The sequence below is a fragment of the Myotis nattereri genome, assembly GCF_964212035.1.
Source record: "Myotis nattereri genome assembly, chromosome: 5".
Classification (NCBI taxonomy): Eukaryota; Metazoa; Chordata; class Mammalia; order Chiroptera; family Vespertilionidae; genus Myotis; species Myotis nattereri.
The window spans coordinates 94,727,426-94,741,449 of record NC_138080.1 but is presented as its reverse complement, the minus strand read 5'-3'; the positions used below and the strand labels follow the sequence as shown (position 1 = coordinate 94,741,449).

The following is a 14,024-nucleotide window of genomic DNA, read 5'->3' as shown; positions in this document are numbered from 1 at the left end:
TTTTAACCTAGTTATCAATTTCAGTAGTTTAACAGTTAGTAACAAGTTCCGTGTGGCATATCTGATAACTGAGGAAGACCCTCTAGCGTCTAACCTGTAGTTGGCTTAGAGACTTGGGATCAGGATGACTTCTTTTATAGACCCAAATGGTAGTACTGACCTGCTACCAGGGAGTGCATGACTTTTCATTCTTTTTCCCAGCAGTGGGCCCCAGGCCCTTTCATACCCTTGTGATAAAGAATGTGCCTTTGCGAGTTGGCTGGTTGAATTTGGAGCACTGCCTGAATCCTTAGTACAGAGAGCAGATCGCTGGCCCAACCAAAAATTAAACCCATGGTCTTGGCCTTTTTTTGGCCCGGTCCTCAGTCCCAAGAAAATCTCTATCTGATATCAGCTTCAGAAAACGTTTGGGTTGGCTGGTATTTTATTCAGCTCTCTGGCTCTGGAGACCTGTTGTAACACTCGCATCCCTTTCTTTATTGCAACCGCTTCATGCAAAGGGCAGAAATTGCTGCCTCTGATTCTCAGAGACTTCCTCTGGGCAGAAGGAGGGGGAAATATGATGGGTGGTTAGTATTTCTTCATTCTTAGAATTGTAAGTTAATATATCGCTGACGTTCTAAAAGGGCAAAAGGTCTGTGCATGGGACTAGCGGGGGTCTGAGTCCATCAGCCCGATGGGCAGAAGGATTGACAGCTGTCCTGGCTGCTTGATGCGCAGACTCCCAACTGACTCCAGCTCATTCTCTTCTAGGCATCCTTTTCCCAAAGTGTTCAATGGATGCAACAGGAGGGAGCTGGAAAGGTATCTGCAGTCAGGTGGTGGGATGTGTCTCTCGAACATGCCAGACATCAAGATGCTGTACGGAGGCCGGAGATGTGGAAATGGGTACCTGGAAGAAGGGGAAGAGTGTGACTGTGGGGAGGAAGAGGTAAGGTGTCATGGCGGCACAGGCAGGAGAGAAAGAGTTTGCGTTCATTTCAAATCTCAAGGTCAAAGAGGATGCAATTGAAAAATGTCTTACTCATGCACATTTCCTGCGACATCACAAATAAGACGTGGAGGGTCAGCCTTCACTGTGGACCACCTCTGCAGACTCCCAGTTTGAGCCTGGCCCTGTTCGTGTCCAAGTTTGGGTGGAGTTCTTCCTGTGAGTGTCTGATCTCACCACAAGCCACAGTCCACACCAGTGCAGTGACAGATGCCCTTCTTGGCCTTCCAGCTGCACCGAATTTATTCTGGGGGCCACCCAGCCGGATATCTGAACTTGACCTTGGGCCTTTGGAGAATGCTGAAAGTAATAAGCTGTGCTGCGTAGCCTGGAGACGAGATGGCGGAAAGGGGAAGTAGAAAGCTCAGTCAGGTCTGAAAGGGCCGCCAGGAGGAAGAAGGAGCAAGCTGTTTTGATCTTCAAAATGAGTGGCAGGCATACAGCATAGCTGTGTCACTTTGGCGGACGCAAGTGGTTCTGCAAAAAGCAGAACTGGGTAGTTTCATCTCTATTTTTTGAAAGATGGAAATGTGTACATTAACAAATGAAAACAATTTGGGGGAGAAAACATGAGAAACAGCTATGGTAGTGAGATTTCGAGTCTGTTTATGCGGGAAAAGTATTTGATTTTATAACCTTCTCTATGGCTTGATTTTTTTTTCACTGTCAGCATGTAAATATTATAATAAACTGGAGACCCGGTGCACAAATTTGTGCACAGTTGGGGTCCGGCCGGCCTGCCCCAATCAGGTCCGATTGGGCCGGGCGGCCAGGGGGAGGGGACACTGGAGGTTGGCCAGCTGGCCCCACCCCCTGGTCAAACTCCCCATCAAATTCCCGGTTGAAGGGACAGTTTGCATATTAGCCTTTTATTATATAGGATAGGACCAGACCTAGTTCAGAACAGTCAGTCCAGACGCTTCAGAAAGGAGGTGTGGTTGAGGAATACCCCTGAGTGGGCTCAGCCAGTTAGCTTATATTTGGAGCAGCTGCTGATTCTACAGCTTTTTACTAAGTGGGGGGTACTATGCTGATGCTAGGGCTAGGGTAAATACAGCAAAAATAGATGTGGTCCCTGTCTGTGTGGAGCATATAGCACAGCAGGGGAAACACACTTTGACCAAATAGCTGCAAAGGTATCTAAATACAATCCATGGTAAATGCTAGGAGGGCCAATGACAAGATGCTGTGAGTATTTGTAGTGTAAGGGGAGCTGCCCTCCTGAGTGTGGGTGTGACCTCTGACCCCCATATCGAAGGCTATGAGGAGTGAGGAGCACAAGGAGAGAAGACACACTGTGCCTAGAGGTGGGAAGAGATATGATATGTTAGAAGGGCGGGAACAGGGGTCTGCCCAGAGCCCAGGGTGGTGAGGGATGAACGGAAGGGAAGTGTTCTAGTTCCCTCTCTTGGGAAAGATGGGTGGGCATCTATAATCAGGCAGTGGTGTCTTCAATATGCTTGACCTGGACAGTTATGTTTATGATATGGTTAATAAGCATGAAGTGGGCCCCAGGTAGAATTGAATTCTGCTCCAACACTTGCCAGGTGTGTGCGCCTCGACTTGTTTCAGCCTCAGTTTCCCCGCCTGTGAAATGGGAATGGTCTTGCCTTACAGGCTGTGATGGTCCTATGCACGGAGACCGGCACATTGTCAAGAAATGTTTGTGGCCAGGCCTGTGACTCTAGTTGGAGTGTTATAAGGACACTCATAGCCACTGGCCATCTCGTCATCCTTTTAAATCTCTTGCTGTCAGCAAATGGGGAGCAGTAGGGCAGGAAGGAAGCGAGGAGAGCGTGGAAGCCCTAGAGACCTGTCCCGGAAAGGCCCGGGCCGGCGAGGCTTGAGGAAGAGCAGCAGATGGTGAGAGAAGTCTGAGGAAGCAGGCCAGGGGCTGACGTAAACTGTGTGCAAGGTTGTTGCAGGATGCCCTGGCTCCTGATGGCCTCTTTTTGTGGGATAGGAAGACCCGGGGGTGGGGGGACGGGGGGCAGGGAGGGCAGTGTTGAAAAGCACAGAAGACAGAGTCTTGGGTGTTATATTGGGGATGAGAAAAAAATCACAGAATTTCCATATAGTGGGATGCTATTCTGAAAATCAGGTTTTGGAAGGATACATACTCATAGGAGGTGTGTGCCTATTACCTTGTGTTAAAAAGCAGTGTGGATACTTTGATTTTATAAAGTAAGTGTATGTGTATAGGAAAATGCCTGGAAAAATATCCACACTCAAAATGTAGTTGTGTCTGAGCTGATGATTGTGTGTGTGTATTAAATATAAATATAAACAACATATATTCCCCCACCCCTAGGATCAATATACATTACCTTAGCGATTAAGCTATAAAGTGATTTTTTTTATAAAGGCTTCCTAGGGAGCCAGGCTCCGGGCATGCAGGCAGGGTTGGGGAGATGGAAGAGGCAGGTGAAGGCCCTGACCTCTCCCAAACTCTGTCTCCCTGTCCTGCTGCCCCGGAGGCTCATGCCCACTCCCACTGTCTCCCCAGGAATGTGACAATCCCTGCTGCAATGCCTCTAATTGCACCCTGAGGGAAGGGGCGGAGTGTGCCCACGGCTCCTGCTGTCACCACTGTAAGGTGAGTGGCCCTTTCCCTGACCTAACAGAACCACTGTGGGGTGATGGACAGGACACAGCCTCCTTCTAGGGGGAGGGAGGGCCTCAAAGTTTCAGAAACATGGAGCCTGGACCCCCTTGAACACATAATGAGCACATGTGAGTATGCATGTAGGTGTTCGGGGGAAATGTGCATATGTATAATTTAGATGCATATGTGTAAATGGGTCTATATATTTGCTTATGTGAGTTTATAATATGTGTGTGCTGTGTGTGTGTGTGTGTGTGTGTATTAGTGGGCCTGATTCTTTTGCCATTTATTCACAATAAGGCTTTGGATACATTCCTTAGCCTCTTCGGCCTCAGGTTTCATAATCTGTAAAATAGGGATAATTATATTACATAAAACTGTCATGAAAACTAAATGAAATAATAGTTGTACTGAGCACCTAAGCGGGAGCTCCATAAAAGTAGCCATTATTACCGAAGTATTTAGTCAGCTGTAAGTTGTTGCATGAATATGATCTCTGGCCGACCTCCTCTGGAGAGGAAGTGAGTTACCTTTGGGAAAACGCCTGGAAAACTCTAAGTCACTGTTCACATAAGAGGGTGATGATGGTTTGAACGACTGAGGGCCTGTGAAATAATGGGAATGGGAATTCCGTTCCACACAGTGATGCGCACGGGCCTCTCTGGGAGGCTGGAGGGAGACTGATGTCTTCCCCTCTTTTCCTCGCCCAGCTGGTGGCCCCTGGCACGCTGTGCCGCCCACAGGCCCGGCAGTGCGACCTCCCAGAGTTCTGCACGGGCAAGTCTCCCCACTGTCCCACCAACTTCTACCAGATGGACGGCACCTCCTGCGAGGGCGGCCAGGCCTACTGCTACAACGGCATGTGCCTCACCTACCAGGCCCAGTGCGAGCAGCTGTGGGGTCCCGGTAAGTGGGCGGGGTCAGCCCTCGTCCCGCCCACCTCTGCTGAGCATGGAATCTTGGCTTCAACGCAGCATCTCCAGGTGCTGCCCTCGGGTCAGGGTAGACTTTTAGGGAGAGACAGTGTGTTCCTCCCAGTTCCTCGATGCTGTCAGTTCTCAGAGCGAGTAAATGGGTAAGAATCATCCAAAAGACAAATGGGCAGAGGATGGAGACAGAACAGGAAGATGCTTACCCGCATTCATATGAAGTGAAGGCAAATGCTAACTACTGTAAGGTGGGCTTGTGCATGCATCAGATTGGCAGCGACGTAAGAGTTAATGTAATGTAGTAATAACAGTGATACTCTAACGACCACAAGAGCAATGATAATATAGGTGTGGAGAGTGAGGGGGCCACAGATAGGTACAGCCCCTGTGGAGAGCGATTTGGAGATGTGAACATTTTAAATGCACTAGTCATCGGGCCCATCCATTCTACTGCTTAGGCATGTATCGTCCACTGTACTTGAACATGTATGTGAAGATAAGTTTACAAGGATAATGGTTGCAGCATTCTTCTTTCTAGCAATAACAGTCTATACATCCTTCATAGGGGCCAATTAAATTAATTCTGGTACATCCATACAGTGGAACACGGTGCAGCTGAATAAAAACAGCAGCTCAGTGTCTACTGAATAAAATCTCCCACAGTGAATTGAGAGAACAGTGCAAGAGGCAGGACAGCGAATAGAATAGGCTGTCATTCTTGATGAGATAAATTGTCTCCAAAAGATACACAAGAATTGTATCTAGAAGAGTGGTTCTCAACCTTCTGGCCCTTTAAATACAGTTCCTCATGTTGTACCCAACCATAAAATTATTTTCATTGCTACTTCATAACTGTAATGTTGCTACTATTATGAATCGTGATGTAAATATCTGATATGCAGGATGGTCTTAGGTGACCCCTGTGAAAGGGTCATTCGACCTCCAAAGGGGTCGCGACCCACAGGTTGAGAACCACTGATCTAGAAGTTAACATAGTTCTCTGTAGAAGATACATCATTAATTGTCATTACTTATCCAGGGTGTAGGGAAGTAAGAATTGGAATGGCTAGTCCCAAGAAAATTCCCAAGACATACGTTATTTCTTTAAACATTTGCTCGTGTATCACTTATTTTTAAAAATCCCTAAAAGGACAGGGTCTTTACTAGAGAGAAAAAGGTTTAACATACAAACCCATAGGTAGACACAAAACCTCAGTAAGGTATAAAGAGCTGATATAAAAGCTTTTGCTATGAGTAGGAATGGAGTAACCTGATTGGAGAAAAGGAAGAAAACATTCTCTCCCCAAAAGCTTTCTTCACCTTGACCCTTTACCAAGGACCGGCTTTGCTCACTGGGGGCTTCTGACTTCTCCTCAAGCTGGCTAGGGTACTGACGGATGTTTCTTGCCCACTCAGGTGCCCGGCTTGCTCACGACCTCTGCTTCGAGAGGGTGAATGTGGCAGGAGACACCTATGGGAACTGTGGGAAGGACATGAATGGGAAACACAAGAAGTGCAGCATCAGGTAATGACCGCTGGGCAGACCCCGTGGGATGCAGGGTCATGAAGCAATTCCTTCTGTGTCCTCCTCACTCCTCCCTCCCGCCGGCTCAGCAGCTTGGCAGCCCCGGAGCTGGGCGGCTGTTGGACAATGCCCCATTCAGCCTGAGGAAGTCCGGGGGAGGGTGCGATGGCAATGCTTCCTAGAAAGCCGATCAGACTTCCGTTCAGGACTTTCTTGCAGTAGGGCAGGCCATCAGCCTTCTTGGGTCATTGTTGCAGGGTGCCTATTACACTATTATTCGCTCATTCATTCGCTCAGTCACTCATTCATTCATGTATTCATTCATTTCAGCCACCCATCCATCCGTTCACCTATCCACTCTCTGTGGAGGGTGTACCATGTGCCAGACACTCTGCTGAGTACATGGGACTTTTTAACAATGTAGCATGATAATGGACATGATCTTAGTGGGTGTAGATCATTTCCCAATGGCAGTTATGCCTAAGTGGAGATCTGGACAAATGATCTCGTTGAGTAGGGTGGGGAATGGTGCTGGTCCCTGGAAAGAGTGTCCCAGGCAGAGAAGAGAAGAGAAAAATCAGTGGTCAGTAGAACTAATAATTTGATATAAAGTATAATGTTGGGGTGTAATGGAGAAGGGGTTTCTGAGAAATGAGACTGGATGGTTGGAGACCAGATCATAAATTCCTTAAAGACATGGCTGAGAGAGCGTGGACTTCAGCTTGAGAGCAATTTAGAAATTAGATTCTAATGGGGCAAGACTGGAGGCAGAAAGATCCGTTTCCTGGTGTCCAGATGAGAGAGGACGATGATGTGGTGGCAGCATCTGGGTGCATGGGGTGCAAGGACCATACGGGCAGGTTGCTCAGTTCCGGCCGTTGTCCTGGCAGGAAAGGGGACTTCCTAAGGCCAGCGCTCCGGCCTGGATCTGCTTGGGGACAAGGATCCTGTTTCTTTCCCTTTGTCTACGCCCATGTGGGGTCTCTCCTGGTGGGTCCCTCGAGCATGCCCATTGCTCCTTTGCCCTTTCCCCAGGCTTGCAAGCCTGCTGTCCTGGTCAAGAAAAACTAAGCTCTTCTGTGCCCAGCTCTTTCCCAGCCTCTGATTCCACCTCCTTCTCTCCTGGGCCCAGGGATGCCAAGTGTGGGAAGATCCAGTGTCAGGCTTCTCAGTCCCGGCCCCTGGAGTACAACGCCGTGGCCATCGACACCACCATCACCATAAACGGGCGGGAAGTCCAGTGTCGGGGCATCCACGTCTACCAAAGTGCCGAGGAGGAGAATGACATGCTGGACCCAGGCCTGGTGCTGACGGGGACCAAGTGTGGCTACAACCATGTGAGTCTCTCCCTCCAGCTTCACTCAGGGTTTGGGCTGCAGGAGGGCAGTGACTGAGGAGCGTGAACTCGGGAGGGAGGATGCCTGAGCTCAAATCCCACCCGGCCCAACATGACTGTGCTTCCACAGGCTAGCTTCTGTCATCATCACCTTTGTCCTCATCATTAATGTCATATGAATTAAGACCAGGAGTCAGAGAAGCCTGGGGGAATAGTGGCACCATCTCAGAGTTAACTCTGAGAACAAAATTATTTTTTTTTTTTTTTTTTTTTTTTTTTTTTTTTAAACATATTTTATTGATTTTTTTACAGAGAGGAAGGGAGAGAGAGAGAGAGAGAGTTAGAAACATCGATGAGAGAGAAACATCGACCAGCTGCCTCCTGCACATCTCCTATTGGGGATGTGCCCGCAACCTAAGTACATGCCCTTGACCGGAATCGAACCTGGGACCTTTCAGTCCGCAGGCTGACGCTCTATCCATTGAGCCAAACCGGTTTCGGCCAAAATTATTTTTAAAAAACATAGAACGCATCTTTGTATAGCACCTGGCACAGAGTAGACTGCTGCCACCATCATCATTATTTTTAAATTTAATATTAAAATTAGTGCCTATTAGCATACAATTAAGAAACTAACATATACCAACATATAATAATACAGGGTGTAATAACACATATTTATTATATTATTACATATTTATATTATTGTTTTAACAATATAATATTTGTTGTTTTCTCGCTAATCACAGAAGTAAAAGTGGAATTTAGTTAAATGCTATCCAGCCCTGGCTTTTTTTGGTTTTTGAATTTTCACTGTAAAGCATAGCCTGAAGCGGGCTGCCTTTCAGAGCCCCATAGGTCTTAGGTGCAAAGCCCCAGTCTTCTGATTGTTGAGCAGTGCCTTTGCTTGTGCTGACGGTTCGGTCTCCTCCTCACTGCAGATTTGCTTCGAGGGGGAGTGCAGGAACACCTCCTTCTTTGAAACCGAAGGCTGCGGGAAGAAGTGCAATGACCATGGGGTACGTGTGCCCAGGGTTCTGGGGCTCCTCCGCTAGTGTCCCGGCTACCGGCCCTGTGGGAGGTGGGAGCTCTCCAGGGTGCTGACGCCTCTGCCTGGCCCTCGCTTCAGGTCTGCAACAACAACCAGAACTGCCACTGCAACCCAGGCTGGGCCCCACCCTACTGCAACACGCCTGGCTTTGGAGGCAGCATCGACAGCGGGCCCATGCCCCCCGAGGGTGAGTGCCTGGCCTGCCCACCTTTGTGAGGAGATGTTGGCACCATGGGGGCAGGTGGCATGTTGCAAAGGGATGATGCATCAGCTTTATTATCCTGATTTTGTAGATGAGGGAACAAGAAAAAGAGGGCCTGAGCCCAGTGTGGGGCTCAGCTCAGTTGCTCTTCTGTCCTCTTCGAGAGAAAGGGAGATTAAGACGGACCGTAGATTAACTGAATGATCTCATCCTCTTGGGGGTGGGTGGCAACCAGTCCTGCTCAGCCACTTAAAAATAATCAGGAACCTGGGGCACATTCTAGTGCTTTAGATTCCCTTGGATGAAACAAAGCTTACAATGGAGAACCAGACACGCAGAAAAACGTACAGTGTTTTCCTGGAAATCTCAGAGATTCCAGCCCTTTGACTTCCAAGCTTTTTAAAATATATCTTTATGATAGTATTTAAATTAAGTCACACACATTCACTGCACATCAAATATCTGAGGAAGAACCAGGATCTGTTGTTTGGAACCCACTGCGGTGGCCCAGGCAGCGTCCGCCTCTCTCACCGGGCTCTGTCCTGCAGGCGTAGGTCCCGTGCTGGCCGGCGTGTTCTCGGCCCTCTTCGTGCTGGCGGTGCTCGTGCTAATATACTACTGCTGCAAGCAGGACAGCAGGCTGGGCCAGCTCAAGGCCTTTGCCCTTCCCTCCAAGTTGAGGCAACAGTTCAGGTATGACGGGGTGCCACGAAGGCCTTGGGGTCCCTTGTGGATCGTCGAGCTTTCTGTGGTGGCGGGTCTAATTCAGGGAAGGTCAATGCAAGGTGCATGCCACCCTCTCCCCTCGGCCATGCTCCAAGACCACGGCTGACAGTGCTCGTCGACCTTACTCTACCTATTCTCTGCGGAGTCCGGTCATTACTCAGAACCCTTCTCAGCAGAATGCCCCCAAATCAGTTAAAGTTGAAGAACTCTATTTTCCACCCTTTATTTCCATCCCATTTTAAAGAGCAGGAAACTGAGGCAACAGAGAACGAATGACGAGCCCAGGACACTCACAGGGGTGGCTGGGCATCAACTCAAGACAAACACGGAGTTTTCTTTAAGCAATTCATCCCTTGGGATGTTGAAGATGTCTAGTCTCTGGGTCCCGTATTATATTACACATGTCCTGCAGGGGATTTTAAAGCCCTGATCCTTCTGAATTGATGCCCTAAGGGGAATTAGTTGGTGGTTGATGACACCCTTGAATCTCCTTGCAGGAGAAAGGTCTTAAATGGGTGAAAATAAGGTGCTGAGGAAAACTCTGGTTTGAATAAGGCCACCTCTTTTTCCCAGGGAGGTCTCCATTGGCCACACATCTTTATACCTAGGGAGCTGGGGTTCAGGGGACCAATCCCACTTCCTCCAGAGCAGACTTTGGGGAGGATTTAGCTGTTTACTGGCCGTGCCCGGGTGAGAGGGAACTCAGGCACTGACCTTCGATAATCACCCCCATTTCTTCTCCCCCCAATCCTTGTTACCAGTTGTCCCTTCAGGGTGTCTCAGAACAGTGAAACTGGACATGCCAACCCAACATTCAAGTTGCAGACCCCCCAGGGCAAGCGAAAGGTAAGGACTTTGCACCTTGAACTTCGCTACTTTTCCTTCACCATCGGGACCCTGCTGGGTTTTCCTAATAGCCTCTGTGGTTTATGAAATTGATAATAAAAACCCCTAGTGACTTGAAAGGTTACATCTGGCCTCTGGGATCCCAGGGACTTAAGAAGTCACCCAGTTCTCCCTCAGCCTCTGGTCATCTCACAAGGGCTCCCTGAGTTTTTAAGTGCATTAAGAGTTCCTTTGTCTTAGACCAGTGGTTCTCAACCTTCCTAATGCCGCGACCCTTTAATACAGTTCCTCATGTTGTAGTGACCCCCAACCATAAAATTATTTTCGTTGCTACTTTATAACTGTAATTTTGCTACTATTATGAATCGTCATGTAAATATCTGATATGCAGGATGTATTTTCATTTTTACAAATTGAACATAATTAAAGCATAGTGATTAATCACAAAAACAATATGTAATTATATATGTGTTTTCCGATGGTCTTAGGCGACCCCTGTGAAAGGGTCATTTGACCCCCAAAGGGGTCGCGACCCACATGTTGAGAACTGCTGTCTTAGACGTTCCTTGTCTTATCCATACAGGTGATTAACACCCCTGAACCCCCACGGAAGCCTCCTGTGCCCCCTCCGGACTATCTGCAAGGCAGCTCCCCATCTGTGCCATTGCCAGCACACCTCCTCAGGACTCCTAGGAACCCCCCTGGGGCTGGACCCCAAGTAGAGCGGAAGGAGTCAGCCCGGAGGCCGCCCCCAAGCCGGCCAATGCCCCCCGCACCACATTGCATCGTCTCCCAGGTAAGTGGATGCTCAGCAAAAAGCTGGGGACATTGCTTTTAAGGCCTCTGGCCATGGAGGGTGACTGAGGCTGGGAAGGGGGAGCTCACTAAGTCTGAGCTGACTGCCTTTTCTGCATTTTGGTAACTACAGGGTCAGAGTGAAGAGTCTGTGGAAATATGCTCCCAGGCAGCCCCTAAACCACGGAGGAGTTCCTCCCTGGGTGGCCTATTTTATGATAAGTCACTACCCACCCACCTTCCACCCCAAAGTTACTTCTCCCAGTTCCCTGCCATCGTCTTCCCTTCTCTAGGTCTTTGCAAAGGCTGTTTCCTCTGCTGAATGCCCAGCACCTCTTCATCCTCAGGTCTCCCCTCAGATGCCACCTCTCCTAAGAAGCCTCCTCTGACCCCGGAAACCTGAATATGGCAGCCCCAGACTTCCCTCACCTTTGTAATTACCCCACCAAATTGTACCTATGGATGCCGTCCACTAGTCAGGAAGCCCGAGGAGGGGTGTGCTGTGATGCCTGGCTCATGGGGGTCGGTCGGGGGCAGGAGGCTGTGGGGGGTGAAGTGGGCCTGGGCTCTACTCCCAGGGGTGCCCTTCGGAAGCCGAGCCGCCCCGCCCGCTGCCTGTTTACCCAGCGCCTGTGCTCTGCGGCTGCAACTGTACCTCCTGGCAGAAGTTCCCGCAGGCAGACCCAGATGTTTCCAGGGCGGTGGCCGGCCTTCCGAGCCAAACTGTATTTTGGGTGTGACCCCACCGTGGAGATTTGCTTATTTTTCTCCTGGGACTGCTTTTCTTGGGCACAGTCCAGAGGGCGTCACGGGGACCCAGCCTGTCTCTGAACCTGGACTGGTGTTGGCACCAGGTCTCAGGGGCCCATGGGCACAGGCAGTGTCACCGTTTGGCAGAGATCAGAGCACCGGTTTGGTTCTCTGATAAGCTGAAACGGGTGGGAGAAGCTGTGTGGACAGGGAGGGAGGGGAAAGCCTGGCAGAGAGGGGAGGGGAGGAGATGAGAGCGCATGAGTCTGCTTGGGCAGCCATAGCAAACATCACAGGCCAGTGGCCTGAACAACAGAAATCTCCTTTCTCACAGTCTAGAGCAGCCGTGGGCAAACTTTTTGACTCGAGGGCCACAATGGGTTCTTACACTGGACCGGAGGGCCGGAACAAAAGCATGGATGGAGTGTTTGTGTGAACTAATATAAATTCACAGTAAACATCATTACATAAAAGGGTATGGTCTTTTTTTTTTTTTTAGTTTTATTCATTTCAAACAGTAGTTTGCCCACGGCTGGTCTAGAGGCTACAAGTCCATGATTCAGGTGTCAGTAGATTTGGTTTCATCTTCGGCCTCTCTCCTTGGCTTCTCCCATGTCCTCATACGTCCTTCCTTCATGCATGTGTGCCCCAGTATCCCTGTGTCCGATGGCCTCTGCTGAGGACACCCGGGGGATTCAATCAGGGCCTCCTTTTTAACTTAATCACCCCTTTAAAGGCCCTCTCTCCAAAGACAGTTCTATTCTGAGGTACTGGGGGTTAGGGCTGCAACATGCGGATTTGAAGGGGCACAGTTCAGCCTATAACAGAGGGTGCAGGAGGGAAAGGGAGAAAGCAAGGCAAGCGACAGGGGTGGAGGGAGTACAGAGATGCGGGAGGAGAGACGGAGGGAGCAGTCTGATGAGACAGCTGTCCCTGTGACCCCCACACTGTGACCCCCACACTGTGACCCCCCACACTGTGACCCCCACACTGTGACCCCCACACTGTGACCCCCCCACACTGGAGGCTTGTTGAATGAAGATGGTGTCAGCCTCACCCCAAGGCACTGAGCAGGGGGGTGGGGCACCAGGGGCAGGGTGTTAATTTTAAATAAGATGGTCTGGGACGGCCTTATTGAGAAGGTGATAAAACATGAAGCTAACATAAAAGCAGAGAGGAAAGAATTCCTGTTCATTGTGCCCCCCATAGCCAACCAGTCATTTTTCCACTTTATTTTTATTTGCACAAATGGTACACATATATGCTCTTGCGGAAAAAATTACATGTTCTCCTGGGTGAACGCCCTCCGCGCTCACACACCATCCCTAACCTCAGTTATCAGCGTGGTCTGTGTCCTTCCTGGCTTTCTTCCGTACAGTTGTATTTACCCCGGGGATGGGTGAGAGGCCGTGGTGGCAGAGTGTACGTGAATTTGCCTCTGTAGCTTATACTAGTAGGTCAGCTCTCAGTGACTCTTGGTCGTCTGTCCACATTAGCACATATCAGCCTACTTCATTCCTTTTAAATGCTGCATCCTGTGTCACTGTATATGTCACTGTATAAATGTAGTCATTTGTCTACCGATGGAAATTATGGTCATTTATAGTTTCTTTTGCTGTCACATATGTGCTGCAAGGACCGTCCTCGTCATCTCACTTTTGTGCACCTGTGCAGGTGGTTCTCTAACCTGAGTCACACGAAGTGGAAGGGCTCGGTCGGAGAATGGTTCTTTCTCGTGTTCATAGGTGCCGCCGACTTGCTCTCCAGGCTCTTTCCTGAGCGTAAACACACAGCTGCAGGCAGCTTCTTACATGGCTCCGCATAGGAGAGCATGTCCCCTTACACCTGATTCTGCTCCGTATAACGGGAAGGTTTTCTTTTGAACAGGCCCCTCGGGCTGTGAGTGAGGCTTGTGGCTTTCTCCCCAGGATATCTCCAGGCCTCGGCCACCTCAGAAGGCGCTCCCGGCAAACCCCGTGCCAGGCCGCAAGAACGTCTCCAGGCCCGGCGGTGCCGCCATCCTGCCACCCACCGCCGCGGGCCGCCCTCAGCAGTCCTGGCCTCTGTTAACCCCTGCCCCAAAGGTGAGTCTGCAGAAGCCCTCAAGGTCAAAGCGGAAGCCAGAGGGTCCTGGGGGCAAGAGTGTGATCGAGAAAACACTGAGTTCACGCTTCCTGTTGGAGGGCTGAGCTTCCGAACCGAGGCCAAGGACTAAAGCTTAGTGTTTCTCGGTGCCTGTGTGACTGTCCCTTAAATGGGGGACAGGGG

The 14,024-nt window shown here is 49.7% G+C and overlaps 1 protein-coding gene across 1 annotated transcript in view; it reads left to right on the top strand.

Moving 5' to 3' along the window:
• Positions 1-14,024, top strand: part of ADAM19 (ADAM metallopeptidase domain 19) — an 81,705-nt gene that overhangs the window by 65,384 nt on the left and 2,297 nt on the right. Inside the window, exons 12-22 of the mRNA XM_081093512.1 lie at positions 754-931; positions 3,498-3,587; positions 4,307-4,502; positions 5,942-6,050; positions 7,183-7,387; positions 8,328-8,405; positions 8,516-8,624; positions 9,188-9,332; positions 10,127-10,211; positions 10,795-11,007; positions 13,685-13,840. Coding sequence (XP_080949638.1) covers positions 754-931; positions 3,498-3,587; positions 4,307-4,502; positions 5,942-6,050; positions 7,183-7,387; positions 8,328-8,405; positions 8,516-8,624; positions 9,188-9,332; positions 10,127-10,211; positions 10,795-11,007; positions 13,685-13,840 — 1,564 coding nt within the window. The remainder of the gene's footprint in view (positions 1-753; positions 932-3,497; positions 3,588-4,306; positions 4,503-5,941; positions 6,051-7,182; positions 7,388-8,327; positions 8,406-8,515; positions 8,625-9,187; positions 9,333-10,126; positions 10,212-10,794; positions 11,008-13,684; positions 13,841-14,024) is intronic.